The 15,316-nt window shown below is 42.5% G+C and overlaps 1 protein-coding gene across 1 annotated transcript in view; it reads left to right on the top strand.

Annotated features, from left to right (window-relative positions):
• Positions 1-15,316, top strand: part of LOC136880993 (icarapin-like) — a 46,638-nt gene that overhangs the window by 15,516 nt on the left and 15,806 nt on the right. The window contains exon 2 of the mRNA XM_067153569.2: positions 11,810-11,944. Coding sequence (XP_067009670.1) covers positions 11,810-11,944 — 135 coding nt within the window. The remainder of the gene's footprint in view (positions 1-11,809; positions 11,945-15,316) is intronic.

The following is a 15,316-nucleotide window of genomic DNA, read 5'->3' as shown; positions in this document are numbered from 1 at the left end:
CGCTGAGTGGTGTGTTCAGGAAGAGCATTACGCCATTTCCGCGATGATTTTTGTATGTGTCTATTATTATTATTATTACTATTATTAGAGGCAGTGTACTTGGTCACGAAAGCCCAGCAATATGGCTGAGGATATCGTCAGTATCTGTTGGGCAGGCCCACGTCCTTACGAGGCTATATGTGCCACGGGTTTAGTTTAGAGTTTATTATTATTATTAAGTAAATCTTCGAGCGTTAAGTCTGCAGGCGTCTGTCAGTGAGCGAAGGTATGTTCTGAGCAAGGACTATGGTATCCTCTGCCACACCTACAAACTATTCAATCTGTAGTCTAACCAAGGTCTTCTGTCTCCCATCACTTACCATACCTTCCACGGACGAAGTCTAGTCTCCTAGAAAACCTGCCATTCTCCCTTCGCCTCTTATGACCACACCACCGAAGCTAGTTCTAAGCCCAGTTTCATTTGATGTGATCATTTCTCCCCCTGTGGTTGGGGGCGGTAGAATAACACCCACGGTATCCCTTACCTGTCGTAAGAGGCGACTAAAAGGGGCCCCAGGGGTTCTGAACTTGGGATCGTGGGCTGACGCTGACGACCACGGGGCCCTTAGCTGAGTCCGTCGGGGTCGGAAAAGAACAAGAGTTGACCCAGGGAGATCGGATAGGATAGATGAAAGTGAGGAGCCTGGCATAAGTAAGTGGAAGCAATGTTAGGACTCAGTTGAGGGCCCCGTCGTCGCCAACCCGCACTCCAAAGTTGAAAGTCCCCGGAGCCCCGTTTGATCGCCTCTTACGGCAGGCAGGGTTTACCGTGGGTGTTATTCTAACGCCCCCACCCACAGAAAGACATATTCATGATCATTTGATTTTGGCAAAGGGAAAGTGGTTTCTTTCTCGAAGTGGTTTAACGTCGCGCTAACACATTGAAGGTTTTCGGCGACCCAAGGATGGGAAAGGGCTAGGAGAGGATAGCAAGCGGCCGTGGCCTTAATTAAGGCACAACCCCAGCATTTGCCTGGTGTGAAAATGGAAAACCATGGAAAACCATCTTCAGCGCTGCCAACGGTGGGATTCGAACCCACAACCCCGGAATGAAAGCTCACACCTACGCGCTCGGTCTTAGGAAGAAAACTGCTACGTAAACAGTCCAGTCTTTCCTCTCATTTCAAGATTTTCTCTAAAACTTAATATTTCTTACTTTCATATCTGTTAAAATAGTAGTATATTTTTTCTCTTTAGGAAATATATACAATCTGAAAACGGCGTTTGCTTGCGTTATGAAATGGTTATGATCTTTGATAAGTTGAGATTTAAAGGCTTATTATGAAAGTACGTATATTTGGTGTTGTCCATGAGGAGGAAAATTCTCTCTTCGAATGATGAAAATAGTGCTTTTTTTTTTGCTTTACGTCGCACCTACACAGATAGGTCTTACGGCGACGATGGGATAGGGAAGGCCTAGGAATGGGAAGGAAACGGCCGTGGCCTTAATTAAGGTACAGCCCCAGCATTTGCCTGGTGTGAAAATGGGAAACCATGTAAAATCATATTCAGGGCTGCCGACAGTGGGGTTCGAACCCGCTATCTCCCGGATGCAAGCTCACAGCCAACTCGCCCGGTCAAGAATATTTACAATGTAGGCCTATATTTCTCAGTATTATATAACAGTTTATACATTACGCACTATGTATGCACTGTGTTCTTCATTCATTGCGGTACTTAATTTTTTCCTGCAAAGCCTTCATGGCGATCGAGGCATTTGCTTCACCATGAGATAAGTTCTTCAATGCTACTCTCGGTAAAATGTGGTGTCTGGTCTTCGAGTCAGTGTTTCACCGCTGTTTCTGATAACATTATCACCATGAAAACTGTCCCGCTCCCTAGATGTTCTTTCAAAGGTTGAAAGAAATGAAAATCACTTGGTACAAGATCAGGATTAAACGGTAAATGTTCCAGAAACTCTCATCGAAATTCGGAGCCTCCATTTTGCCTCACTCTGACGACTCGTTACATTGTCGTCACAGACATCCAGCAAATGACGATGAGTTTCCGAAGCTGGCATATTTTTTATTTGGCTTTTGTCACCAAGATGGTAGTGAACATTGCTACTAACCGATACGCAAAGTCCAACTGAAACATAAACAAAATTCCGCTACAGTTGTTATCACATCGCCATCACCCTTACAGACCATAAACTTACTTATAGGATGTCCCTTGCATAATCAGCAACGAATGAAAGTCGACTGAGGAAGAAATTATTACAAAGAGGATCGTGACAGAAGTATGTGGGAGCAGAGGCACACCAGGTTCGAAAATTGGTGACCTCTATCCGCGAATACCGAAGTGCGAGACCCTGACAGGATAGATTAGGATAGGGCCAATGGAAGGGAATTGACCGTAGTCTTAATTATGATACAACGCCAGCATTTGCCTAGTGTGAAGATGAGAAACCACGGAAAACCATGTTCATGGTTGCAGGCAGTAGAGTTATTCTCCTGAAAAAACCATTATCCACCATCAGCCATTAACGCCTCAGAGTTATTCTCATGGCAGTGTTGAGGTGGTTAGTCATGCAATTCCAGCGTTTATCACATAGACATGCACAGAAGAAACGGCCGTGAAAACACTTTATCACTCTGAAGATACCACTATTTTTTAGGGTCACCGAACATTCGATTTCTATTTCAGTATCTAGTAATAAACGTGAAGGTGAAGGAAGGATAAAGACCCTGAAGACTGAAGGAAGCTATGACAACAATACGTGCAGGTGTGTCAAGCCCGCATACAGATGTGACATACATACATCGAGCAGTTCAATGGCCTGCGGCTAGCGGACCCTCGGCGTGAGCTGTATACAGGAGGCCATGACAGAATATCCTGGAAGTTTCAATTATTTACTTTGTCTCTTTACTGGGTCGATGTTGCAGCAATTCGTTCCGAATTCCATCAGTCCGACAAGGCCATTCTCAGTTTAAATAAGGTATCCCAACACAACTCACCTCAAAGGTTCCTCAAATGTAAGTACTGAGGCCATGGTAGCCGAGCGACGTCGTTGCGGGCTTCGCACGAAGGCGGCCGCGGTTCGATTCCCAACCAAAGCAAATGGGATATTTTGAAATGAAAAGTCACGTCCCTATGGTTCGGATTCCACGTAAAACTGTAGACCCCATGGCAATGATCATGATATCAACAGACACGAAAAATAAAAGTTTAATTTGTTTTAACATAAGAGATTCCACCATACATATAACCTATCAGTATTTAAATGTATCTGTTAGGTTCAAACCTACGCGTTCTTTATTCTTGTTAACACTTACCGCACCCTGTTGATTGGATTGTTTGCAAATTGTCAGCCTCTAAATCCCAAGTTTGTGAGTTTTAACGAGGCAGAGGTAGTCTGATTTTAAAAGGATGGAAAAGAGTCGATTCAGCACCCATATCACAGGCTACGATGACGGTAGGCAAAACAAATCTAGTGACACATTCGGTGTTTATTTAATATAAATAAAAACCTCAGTCATACATCGCCCAACAGAGATTCAGTTTCTCTGCTATCCGTTGGAATAAAAAGGACCTTTCTATTGGCGATTTCCGCAGTTAAAACCAACATGTTGCACAAAACTTGGCGTACTGTCCAATTTCATCGTATTTTCATAGTAGGCTACTTGTGAACATACTTATCACACGACTGTATATATCTTATCTGGGACTACCTCGAAAATATCTTGTGGCAAGGTTGTGTGACTGCCATTAAATCGTTAAGACACACTGGAAAATTACGGTGTTTGAGCTCATAATATGAAGGTGCCATTAGTCTCCTGTCCTACTCTTCGAATCCTTAAAGAGGGGTGTGTAATCGTGGAGGAACCTATGTAAAGTCGATACCTTTTGGGTATAAGTTGGCGTCATTTAAGTATCTAGGAGCTTGTTTTTTCTTAATACTTATACGTTTGGCTTCCGGTCTTATTGACCATGCAGCCAGCTACAATGTTGTATTTTTCTTATTATTAATTATGAATTGAACTTATAAATTTTAAGACGCATACAAACACCTTACAGCGCCTGAGCCAGAGAAATAAACCAGACGACCCAGCCGGGAGTCGAAAATGATGGGTGCAACCCCCCCCCCCCAACCAAAGGTTGCTATTCTGACCATTCAGCCAAGGAGCCGGACATAACTTGTTTATCATTTGTCAGTCTTTTGGGGTACCAATGCTGTGCTTGTGGATACCCTTTGAATTGTGTTGCTCTGAAGAAAGTGAAGTGTTGGAAGAACGGTCGAAAATGGAGTGCTAAGTGGCGAAAATTTAATATTTTCGACACATTCGCCTGTTTAACAGAGGATCGAAACCAGCAGAGACGGATCGAACCATTTGCACTGTGTGCTGGTACGATACTGTAGGGAAGAGTTCGGCATGAAAATTGTTAGTTTTAAATGTGGTGACTTCGACCGGAAAGACAATCCAGATCCTGGATGATCATCGGAGGGTGCCATGTTCTGGGAGTTGCTTCCCAGAAATGTAACCGTTACGGCTGACGGTTTATTTTCAACAACGAAGACACCATGCAGCCGCAATGTAAGAACACTGACCGGGACGACATCAGATGTTGCTATTGCACGATAATGCACGCCCGCATGCTGCTAATATGACAAAAGCAGCTCCCCAGGAGCTTGGGTGGGAGGCTCCCTCCGATTTTCACCTCTTCCTATCTTTAGCGAGCAACATCCAAGGACGCAATCAGTAACTACCACCAGACCACACTATCAGCCACCACAGAAACACAGAGTAGTGATTACATCCTTTTACATAGAATTGACGACAAGAAAGACGTCCAGGGTAAGACTGCCAGATTCATACAAAGTACCAAACCAAACCCCATGGCACTACAGCCCTTGAAGGGCCTTGGCCTACCAAGCGACCGCTGCTCAGCCCGAAGGCCTGCAGATTACGAGGTGTCGTGTGGTCAGCACGACGAATCCTCTCGGCCGTTATTCTTGGCTTTCTAGACCGGTCATACAAAGTACTGACTCAAAAAATGAAGAAAAATGCCAAGAAGAAGAATATTTATTTTTCAACATGATTTTCTCCGATAAAATCTAGTATCTGACCTGTCTCCAAAAAATCATTTTAGCTTCTGCATGAAAACAGTATTAATTAGGAAGTCCCAAGTTCCTGTGTAAAAAATATTATCTGTGACTCCTGTTCTTTATTCAGATTATATATATAAGGAAACATAAAGGTCAAGTGAACTCTTACGGTAGAGGTTACAGTAAATAGCTGTGCATAATGTTTCAAACTTCTTTCTCTAAACTTTTCAGACTTACAGGATAATTTTAACATTTGCAAGACAGAACAATCTAACTTTCCCTAAGTAAGCTACTGTAGGTTCATGAAATGAGATGTATATCTATTAGCTTTAATATCCATACGCATTCAGTTATTATAAGACATAAGTCTGCAGCCAGCGTATTAAATTGCAAGAATAACGCCGAGTAGCTAAAAACAGTGGAAGATTACCACAGCTGTTGTAATAATATATGTAAACGACGTATGAGTCAGGCGCCAGTTAACAGATGTTTTTCACATTTTGTCTGCGACTGCGGGACTATGTCGAGAACCACACATTTCTGCAGTCTTCACCACATCTACTGAGTCGACTGTACTTAAACAAACATACTTTCCTTTCATATTTTGAATTCTTCAATTACGTGCTGTACATTAGATAGACGTACTTATCATATACATTCAATAAACCACACTACCAACCACCACAGACACACCCAGTAGTGAATACATGCCTCCACGTATGGCTGGTGTAATGGACATCCGGCCGTAAAACTGGATCAAATAAACATAAAGTGCTGACCTCAGTAAATTGTGAAAATGGTCAGGTAGTGGCGGTGGTTAGACCTTCTCATCCACGTCCACAACTTGCAATGCATCACTAATACGAATTCCACTGTAATATGCAGAACCTGCCGGAACCAATTTCAACCTGAAGTTAATGTTTTACGGGCTTGTTCTTATCACTGTATAATGCATCGTGTGTGATGTGGCAAGCTTCCAACACTATTCCATAAACATAACTCCCGTTTTCAAAATCTGCTCGCTGACAGATAGCAAAACCCGAAAGCCTTGACGGTAGTCATGATGTCGCCTTGTCCAATATCCACCTTGGGTCATTCTTAGAAAATACTCTTATGAATTCGAACCCAGTAACACGTATACCATATCTAGAGTCGACGTTTACCATTTGCTAATTTGCACTTCGCTCGGTCTCCCTAATTGCCATTTTCGAAATTTATCGTTTTCATTACTTCTGTAGTAGCGCGCTGACCTCTCACCGCTGGATACCGTGGTTCAAATCCCGGTCACTCCATGTGAGATTTGTGCTGGACAAAGCGGAGGCGGGACAGGTTTTTCTCCGGGTACTCCGGTTTTCCCTGTCACCTTTCATTCCAGCAACACAATCCACTATCATTTCCTTCCATCTGTCAGTCATTAATCATTGCCCCAGAGGAGTGCGACAGGCCTCGGCAGCCGGCACAATTCCTATCCTCGCCGCAAGTAGGGGGCTTTATTCATCCCTTCCCTGACTCAGTCAAAGACTGGAAAATAGGTTGTAGGTTTTCATTTCATTACTTCTATGATATCATTTGTCACAGTCTTTCCTTTTTTTTTCTTCTTTCAGGAATAACACATTCCGAAATTCGTTTTAGTCAAATCAATCTTTTCTATACAACTATTCCATTTGCCTTCCTTTTAGTAGTGGATATATCAGTTCATTCTGCTTTCTTTCTCTTATTTTAATAGTTCATATGGGTTGCACTTTCGAGATACCGTACCACAAATTCTCCAAAAATGTATTCCTAATAAACAGATATGATCTGTTTCCTTGTACTCCAGTTCACAAGACGTCGACGATGATGTCTCGCAAGTTACCTACTTTTATTGCCTAGTCGTCCGACTCGTTGGCTGAACGGTTAGCGTACTGGCCTTCGGTTCAGAGGGTCCCGGGTTCGATTCCCGGCCGGGTCGGGGATTTTAACCTTAATTGGTTAATTCCAATGGCCCGGGGGCTGGATGTATGTGTTGTCTTCATCATCATTTCATCATCATCATCATCCCGAAGCGCAGGTCGCCTACGGGAGTCAAATAGAAAGACCTGCACCTGGCGAGCCGAACCCGTCCTGGGATATCCCGGCACTAAAAGCCATACATTTCATTTCATTGCCTAGTCGACCGGACAAAATGAACTACTTCGTGAAATTGAATTATTTAAGATAATGTTATTAAAGGTAATGTTACTTTCCTAACTTTATTTGCTGATTCATATTTTGAGATCGGTAAATTTACAATAATTATTGTCATACTTCTTCTCCTGCCATCTTCACTTCAGGATTGTTTGTGCTTCAAATTAGTCCTGAAAGTTTCAGTCCTAGTGAATGGAGAATTGAACGTGCTACAGACAGTAAAATCCTACGGCGCTGCTCTGTCAGATAACCGATTTATTATCATTATTATTATCCCGCCATGGTCCGACACCGTGATTAGCTGGTTCGAGTCCCGCTCGTGGTAGAAAAAATCGACCATTAGAATGTTGACCGGCAGGGTAGGAGAAGTGGTGGTATAAAATGTATAATCCCTAGATTGCGTGTTAAAAGCTTGGATTCAATTCCAAACCTCTCCGCAGTGTCCATATGGAGCGAGGGCATATGATTGATGTTGATGGCAATTCATCCGTCGGATGTAAACGTTAAGCCTTGACTAAAGTCCTTGGTGTTATTCGACAGGAGTAGACCATGAGCCGACACCGCGTTTCACCCTCTCCTTACACCATCACCATCTTTTCACATCCAGACGCGTAGTCGCCCGTGAACGTCAAATGGAAAGACGAGACGAGCTGGACATTCTGGCACTAAAAGGCATACTCTGTAATCGCCCGCGGGCGTCAAATGGAAAGGCGAGGCGAGCTGGACATTCCGGCATTAAAAGCCATACTCTGTAGTCGCCTGTGAACGTCAAATGGAAAGACGAGGCGAGCTGGACATTCTGGCACTAAAATCCATACTCTGTAGTCGCCCGTGAACGTCAAATGGAAAGACGAGGCGAACTGGACATTCTGGCACTAAAAGCCATGCTCTGTAGTCGCCCGTGGATGTCAAATGGAAAGACGAGGCGAGCTGCACATTCCCGGCACTAAAAGCCATACCCTAAGTATATGAATACAATAATTATTATTAATTGTATTATTTTTGTAATTATTGAATTTTTAGTTGATTAAGGTGCTAATGTGGAATTTAGGTGAAGGCAGAATATCAGATTATGTCGCCAGTGAAAGAACAAAAACTAATAGAAAGCCATTCTCAGGTTGAACACTTTCCAGGTTTGAAGAACTGGTAGTCTAATGTAAAATGCGATTGCTTGCCTCTAACCAAAATTGAGAAGAAAAAAGGGGGGGCACAGTTTGTTAAGCTTGTTAAATAAAAGTGCATAAACGACAAATTAAATGTAAACCCTGCACTACAGCATCCATCCTCGTTTAAAACAGGACCTCTTCCTATTAGAATAGGCTGAATTTCTTCTTTCACAAGAATCACGGCTTCCCTTCAGAATAAGTTGTTGGGCCACGAGTATTTTCTGGCATGAGTTTATTCTGATCGTACTGGTCGACCTTGAATAGCTGTTGTAAGAAGAGTTTCTAGAAAATTATTCTGAGACCGCAAACCAGAAATAGTCTGTTTTCCTCCTTTATGAGCCATGCTAGAGGAATCCTGATGCAGGAGTCATGTGACCAGTGACGCAGAATCCTCAAGGTAAACCAGAGGAGACTCATAGATGACACAACCTGATTTGTTACAGAACAAATTTCCGGTCATGAATACTTGATGCACAAAAACGCTCGAGGCATTGAAACACCAAGAGGTGGATGAATTGTTCCTTTAATATACTTTTAAAAAAGTTACGAGTTCGAATTTTGAGCCGTAGAACAGGATGTTCATTCACTGGACAAGATCCTCCACATCTTATCACTAGGAAGGCGCGCTCCGTAACACAAAATAACGAGAACTTTCATTGCAACATCAATATAATAGCACAAATCGCTTTTTCCTAAGCATTTGTTGAAACGAGCATGACGGCTTGTTGACCTTCACTGTCGGTTCTTAAACCTCTTTCACGAAGTTGCTTCTAATAGCAACAGTCACTCCTTATTGAACAACGAGTTGTTCAATAAATTTGGTGAAAAATTTGACCGTGAGCAACGGGCATTAGATGATTCAAGGTTGGGTAGGTCCTATTAGTCGTTGACAAATAAGGACAAGGGGGTCTAGGACACCCCCGTCCCCTGGCGTTGGCGTCGTACCAACGCACTCGACTGCCGAAATGTGGCCTAGTCTTATCGCAATGCTATAAAATCCACTGCCTCTTTCCAGTCATTCGACCGGGTCGAGAATGGAATGAATGAAGCCCTATCTAACGGCGAGAATAGGAATTGTGCTGACTGCCGAAGTCTGTCGCACTCCTGGGGCAGTGATTAATAACTGACAGATGAAATGACAATGGATAGTGTTGCTGGAATGAAAGGGAAAACCGGTGTAACTCTGTCCCACCTTCGCTATATCCAGTACAAATCTCACATGGAGTGATCGAGATTTGAATCACGGAACCCTGCGGTGTGATGCTGGCGCGCTGCCGCCTGAGCCATGGAGGCTATCGTAATGCAATATGACGCCTATTCAAATCAACTGAAGTCGTTTTCTTCCGATTTTTCATAGTATAAATGTAACATAAAAGTCGGATCTCAGTATGCAAGGCAAAGTTTGACTTTTATTCCCGCCACTCCAATCATCCTACAATCGATGTTGGGACAGTGAGGCGCGATCAAGGGGCGGTGTTTATCGCGTGCTATTAGGAAGTGACTTTAATCTAATACACTTATTTTTATTACTTTTCTTTGCTTAGAGCTGTGTTTTTGGCTGGAAAAATCTTTTCAGGCGTGACTTTTTTCTTCCATGCGCTGAATATTTACCTACTTTAAAAATGAAATATGGAAACAAACTGAGCATTGTCCATACAAGCACCTCCATTTAAGCCTTTTCTGTTAATTTAAAATATTTTCCTTCATGGTCTTTAACCTTTGCCCAGTTTTTGAACATTTGTCTTTGATGAGCTCTCTTTCTTTCTTTCTTTCTTCAGTCCACTTCTTGGCTGTTTTCAGTCTGGGTTTTTCCTAGAAACCACAAGTTTCTTTCAAAGATGATCACGTGTGATCCCCACTTCACATCTTTTTCCACCTTTGTGAAAGAGGTTCCTTTGGTCCTCTCATTTAGAAAGTAGGCAAAGATGTGTCTGGACAGCCTTTTGAACTCATTTGTGTCAGGTGACATGTAAAGTGATCCTCCTTTTTTGAATGGTGTCCGTTATATTTTTCACGTATGGTTGTGCTTTCTTCTCAGTTTTTTTTATCGAGCGAAGACTTTCCTCAGTCTTCCTTCCCTTGGATTCCAGTTTCTTTATCACATCTTTCTTATTCAGCGCCTCTGGTCGAATGACTGTACAGTAGTTTCTGAGCTTAGCTTAGCTTATCAGTTAGTTTAGCTGCAATTTCCATCTTGTTGATCCTTTGAAATAGTCCAGAGTGGGTTTCGGCTCTTGGGTTTCGTCCCTTAAGTGGCCACGGATGGTCCGTGGTCCAACAGCTCTGTACTCGGACCGGCCAACCGAGCAGAGGAGAGGTGGCCACGGCTCTACCGTGGCTCTACGCCTCTGCATTCGGGAGACGGGACAGGGCTGGACCTCGCCGCTGGCCCCAACGTCAGCTTTCCTGAGAATGGTTTTCCATGGTTCTCCATTCTCCTGCACTAAGGCGAATGCCGGGACAGTTTGTAGTATACGCCACGGCCGCCAACCCCCTCACCTTCTCTGAGCATCCCCTTTACCGTAACAAAACTCCTGGCCTGAGAGACGGCGTCACCATCGAAGAGGCCCGCCTCCCCCTTCAGGGGAGGAATGAAAATATTTAGTAGTAAAGTAGTCTTTTTATTATTGGAATTACATTAGTAGATGAATAAGCTTGAGTGGAGTGTATAAAAGCCGGCCCCATGGTGTAGGGGTAGCGTGCCTGCCTCTTACCCGGAGGCCCCGGCTTTTTACCTAGACCTGACGGTTGGTTCGAGGTCCACTCAGCCTACGTGATTAGAATTGAGGAGCTAACTGATGATGAAATAGCGGCCCCGGTCTACAAAGCCAAGAATAACGGCCGAGAGGATTCGTCGTGCCGACCACACGACACCTCGTAATCTGCAAGCCTTCGGGCTAAGCAGCGGTCGCTTGGTAGGCCAAGGCCTTTCAAGGGCTGTAGTGCCATGGGGGGGGGGAGTGTATAAAAGTGGAAAAGATTGTGATACAAAGATAAAGTTGGAATTCAAGAGGACAAATTGAGGCAAATATTCGTTCTTAGCAAGAGGAATTACGAATTAGTGATTGGAATAATTTACCAAGGGAAATGTTCAATAAATTTCCAACTTATTTGAAATAATTTAAGAGGGAATCTGCCACCTAAAATGCATATCAGTGTTGATTGATTGATTATTCTGACTTGTTTAAACAGAGGAGAATAAGCAAGGGATATTTTGGCTGTACAAGGCTTTATGTGTGGTCTTTAAAGGGATTTTCCTTTCCTGAGTCCTGACAATACAACAGTATGTAGCTTACAGTTGTTGTTTTGACAGTGGACTTATATGTAAATAACTGAAAAATACATATAGCCTATTCATTCTATCTTCTATATTTATTTTCTTTTTTCTCAGGAGTTGGAGAGGAGGAAGTTGTAATTGTTCCTTTGGAAAGAGATGCAGATTCTACTGAGGAATCTTCAGAGGAGTCTGGGGAGGACTATGGATACTTCCATATTGGAGTGCCTTCCTTCTTCACTGGTTTTGATGGTGAGTGTCAGTAATTATACACCTTATTCATACCAAACAAAGCACAGTAGTTCATATCCAATGAAATTCTGTATAACTGATGCTTATGGACCTACAGCCAGAGGTGTTTTCTGAGCTTTGAAATGTCAACACTTCATGATTTTTTTGGCAAGGTATTTTCAAGAGTTATACAGCATATTCACACTTTGTTAATTCTAACTCAAATAAAATCAAAAATATTTATTTTGCTACTTCAGTGGATGCTCTCTTAACCAGCCTGCTTGGGACTGGACCCTTCACCAAATAATGAAATGGCCTGTTAAACTGACAATATTAAAATATAGGGTTCATCCAGCAATTTATAGCGTTGCTCGAGTATTTAATTTTCAAAATTTAATCATATTGTACACACTGTCATGAAACATATTATGCTTATTATAACATTTGTTTAATTACAGTAAATGAAATGAAATGTATGGCTTTTAGTGCCAGGATATCCCAGGATGGGTTCGGCTCGCCAGGTGCAGGTCTTTCTATTTGACACCCGTAGGCGACCTGCACGTCATGATGAGGATGAAATGATGATGAAGGCAACACATACACCCAGCCCCCGTGGCATTGGAATTAACCAATTAAGGTTACAATCCCCGACCCGGCCGGGAATCGAACCCGGGACCCTCTGAACCAAAGGCCAGGATGCTGACCATTCAGCCAACGAGTCAGACTTTTAATTACAGTAATCTAGAGCATCACAAATTATTTAAATATGGAAAATAAAAGAGCACATTATACAGGGTTATTCACCTAACATGTTACACAAAATAATGTCTAAACCATTAAGGATATCAGTATTCTGTTCTCATATTCATAAATGATACCCAGGGGCTTGTAAAATAATGTATTACATATTCTCATGGGATGATTAATAACCGAGATATTGATACTAACTCCATATTTTTAAATAGAACGGCACAAATTCATATAGCTGGCCTAAAAGTTCAACTGTTTATAAATAAATAGAATAAATAGATCCAGAGGGGAAGAGGATTTTAGAGATTCTACTTTGAAACAGTTCCTATTATCAGTTCATTGTACTGAGATCAATCAAAATACTCTTTCTACATTTGCATTTTGCACTGGGATAGAAGAATATTCTGCAAGTTCAGTAACTCTGAACTACATTCAATTTGACCATTTCTGACTACCAGGTAACTTGTTATATTCAGGGTCATTACTAATCTCATTCAGTAATTGCTTGAAATTGCAGAAATGATCAAATCAGTTCACATCATCAGTTTGAAAGCCAAATACAGAATACATTTTTCAACATCACAATAATCAATATTAATTTCAGCACCATCTATTTAAAACAGGTTTCCTTCAAATCCAGATGATCTCCAGTTGCTTGTCATGTTGTCAGTTCTCACACATTCACACAGCAGTGTTCTGACGTGGTATTGCTGAGAGAGAATTGGGAACATGCATCATTTTCAAAAATATTTTTTTTGAAAAGTACACCAATGAAATAGTACGTAAACGTATTACATTGTGGTATGTTGCCTTGTTTTCTACCATTAAAAAATTATTTAATAGTGCCTTTCCGCAAGGCGAGTGAAACGGCCTCTGACGTAAGCGGCGCGCTGTGACGTCACGATCCAGTACCGCATGGAGCTCTACCAGCCGTTGTGCATCAGCCGTTGCTAAAAGCCGATTGTTTATTATTCATGATCGCGAATAACTTCAAAATGACAGAAGAAACGTTCAAAACAGCACAGTCAGACAATCTACCATGTGTAGATGTCATCATTCTTGAAAAATGTCACTTTTGTGGCCGCAGAAATTCGCGGATAACAAGCAAGTTTGTAAGTGGCGTCTTTTATATACGTGCAATGTACTGTAACCCATAGTATTAGGATAACAACGAACCTGGATAGATATCACATCACTTTCAACATTTCCTTCTAGACTGATTCCCCTATTAAAGAATAACATTACATTTTCGGGCTTTCAGCATTAGTAAAGTAAGAAATCGGATTTCAGCACTAACATAAACATATAGGTAGCATTATAGTACTAGTCCGCTTCTGTGGTGTAGTGGTTAATGTGTGCCACTCCCGGAGGCCCGGTTTCGATTCCCGGCTCTGCCATGAAAGTTGAAAACAAATAGTACGAGGGCTGGAACGGGCTCTACTCAGCCTCGGGAGGTCAACTGAGTAGAACGGTTTCGAATCCTACCTCAGCCATCCTCGAAGTGGTTTTTCGTATTTTCCTACTTCTCCTCCAGGCACCTAAGGCCACGGCCGTTTCCTTCCCTCTTCCTTGTCTATCCCTTCCGATCCTCCCATCCTCCAACAAGGCCCCTGTTGAGCATAACAGGTGAGGCCGCCTGGGCGAGGTAATGGCCCTCCTCATCAGTTTCATCACCAAACTCAAAGTATCACGTTCCAGGACACTGCCCTTGAAGTGGTAGAGGTGAAATCCCTCGCTGAGTCCGAGAGAAAACCAACCCTGAAGGATAAACTGATTAAGAAAGAAAGAATGAATGAAAGAAAGATCATAGTACTATAGGGCTATAATCTATCATTCCAAAAAAAAAAAAAAAATTATGGGTGGGACAACTGGCCTACCCACTTCCGAGGCCCATGAAAGAGAATTAAATATCTTTGTGGAGGGAAAAAATTAAACATGATAAAGATAAATATGACTTCATCTAGTTTTCACAAATCGGGCTGAGTGGTTCAGACGGTTGAGGTGCTGACCTTCTGACCCCAACTTGGCAGGTTCGATCCTGGTTCAGTCCGGTGGTAGTTGAAGGTGCTCAAATACGTCAGCCTCGTGTCGGTAGATTTACTGGCACGTAAAAGAACTCCTGCAGGACTAAATTCCTGAACATCGGCGTATCCCAAAAATCGTAGAAGTAGTTAGCGGGGCGTGAAGCCAATAACATTAATTACATTTGGCTTTTAACAAGCTGAGCATATCAGGAAAGAAAAGTGACCTGGTGACATTTTAGTTGCTCAATACAGGAATGTCTTTGGGTGCTGTGACTTTTACTTTATCTTTTTTTTTTTTTTTTTTTTTGCTATACGTCACACCGTCACATATACGTCTTATGGCGACGATGGGACAGGAAAGGCCTACGAATGGGAACAAAGCGGCCGTGGCCTTAGGTACAGCCTCAGCATTTGCCTGGTGTTAAAATGGGAAACCACGGAAAACCATCTTCAGGGCTGCCGGCAGTGGGGTTCAAAACCCACTATCTCCCGGATGCGAGCTCACAGCTGCGCGCTCCTAACCGCACGGCCAACTCGCGCGGTATTTTTACCCTTCGGTTTATTGACTTGGCTTGTATAACCTAAAACTTAGGCTAAGTTGGATAATATATTAAACACC

The sequence above is a fragment of the Anabrus simplex genome, chromosome 9, assembly GCF_040414725.1.
Source record: "Anabrus simplex isolate iqAnaSimp1 chromosome 9, ASM4041472v1, whole genome shotgun sequence".
NCBI lineage: Eukaryota > Metazoa > Arthropoda > Insecta > Orthoptera > Tettigoniidae > Anabrus > Anabrus simplex.
Note: the sequence above shows the minus strand (reverse complement) of the source record. Positions and strands in the feature narration are given on the sequence as shown.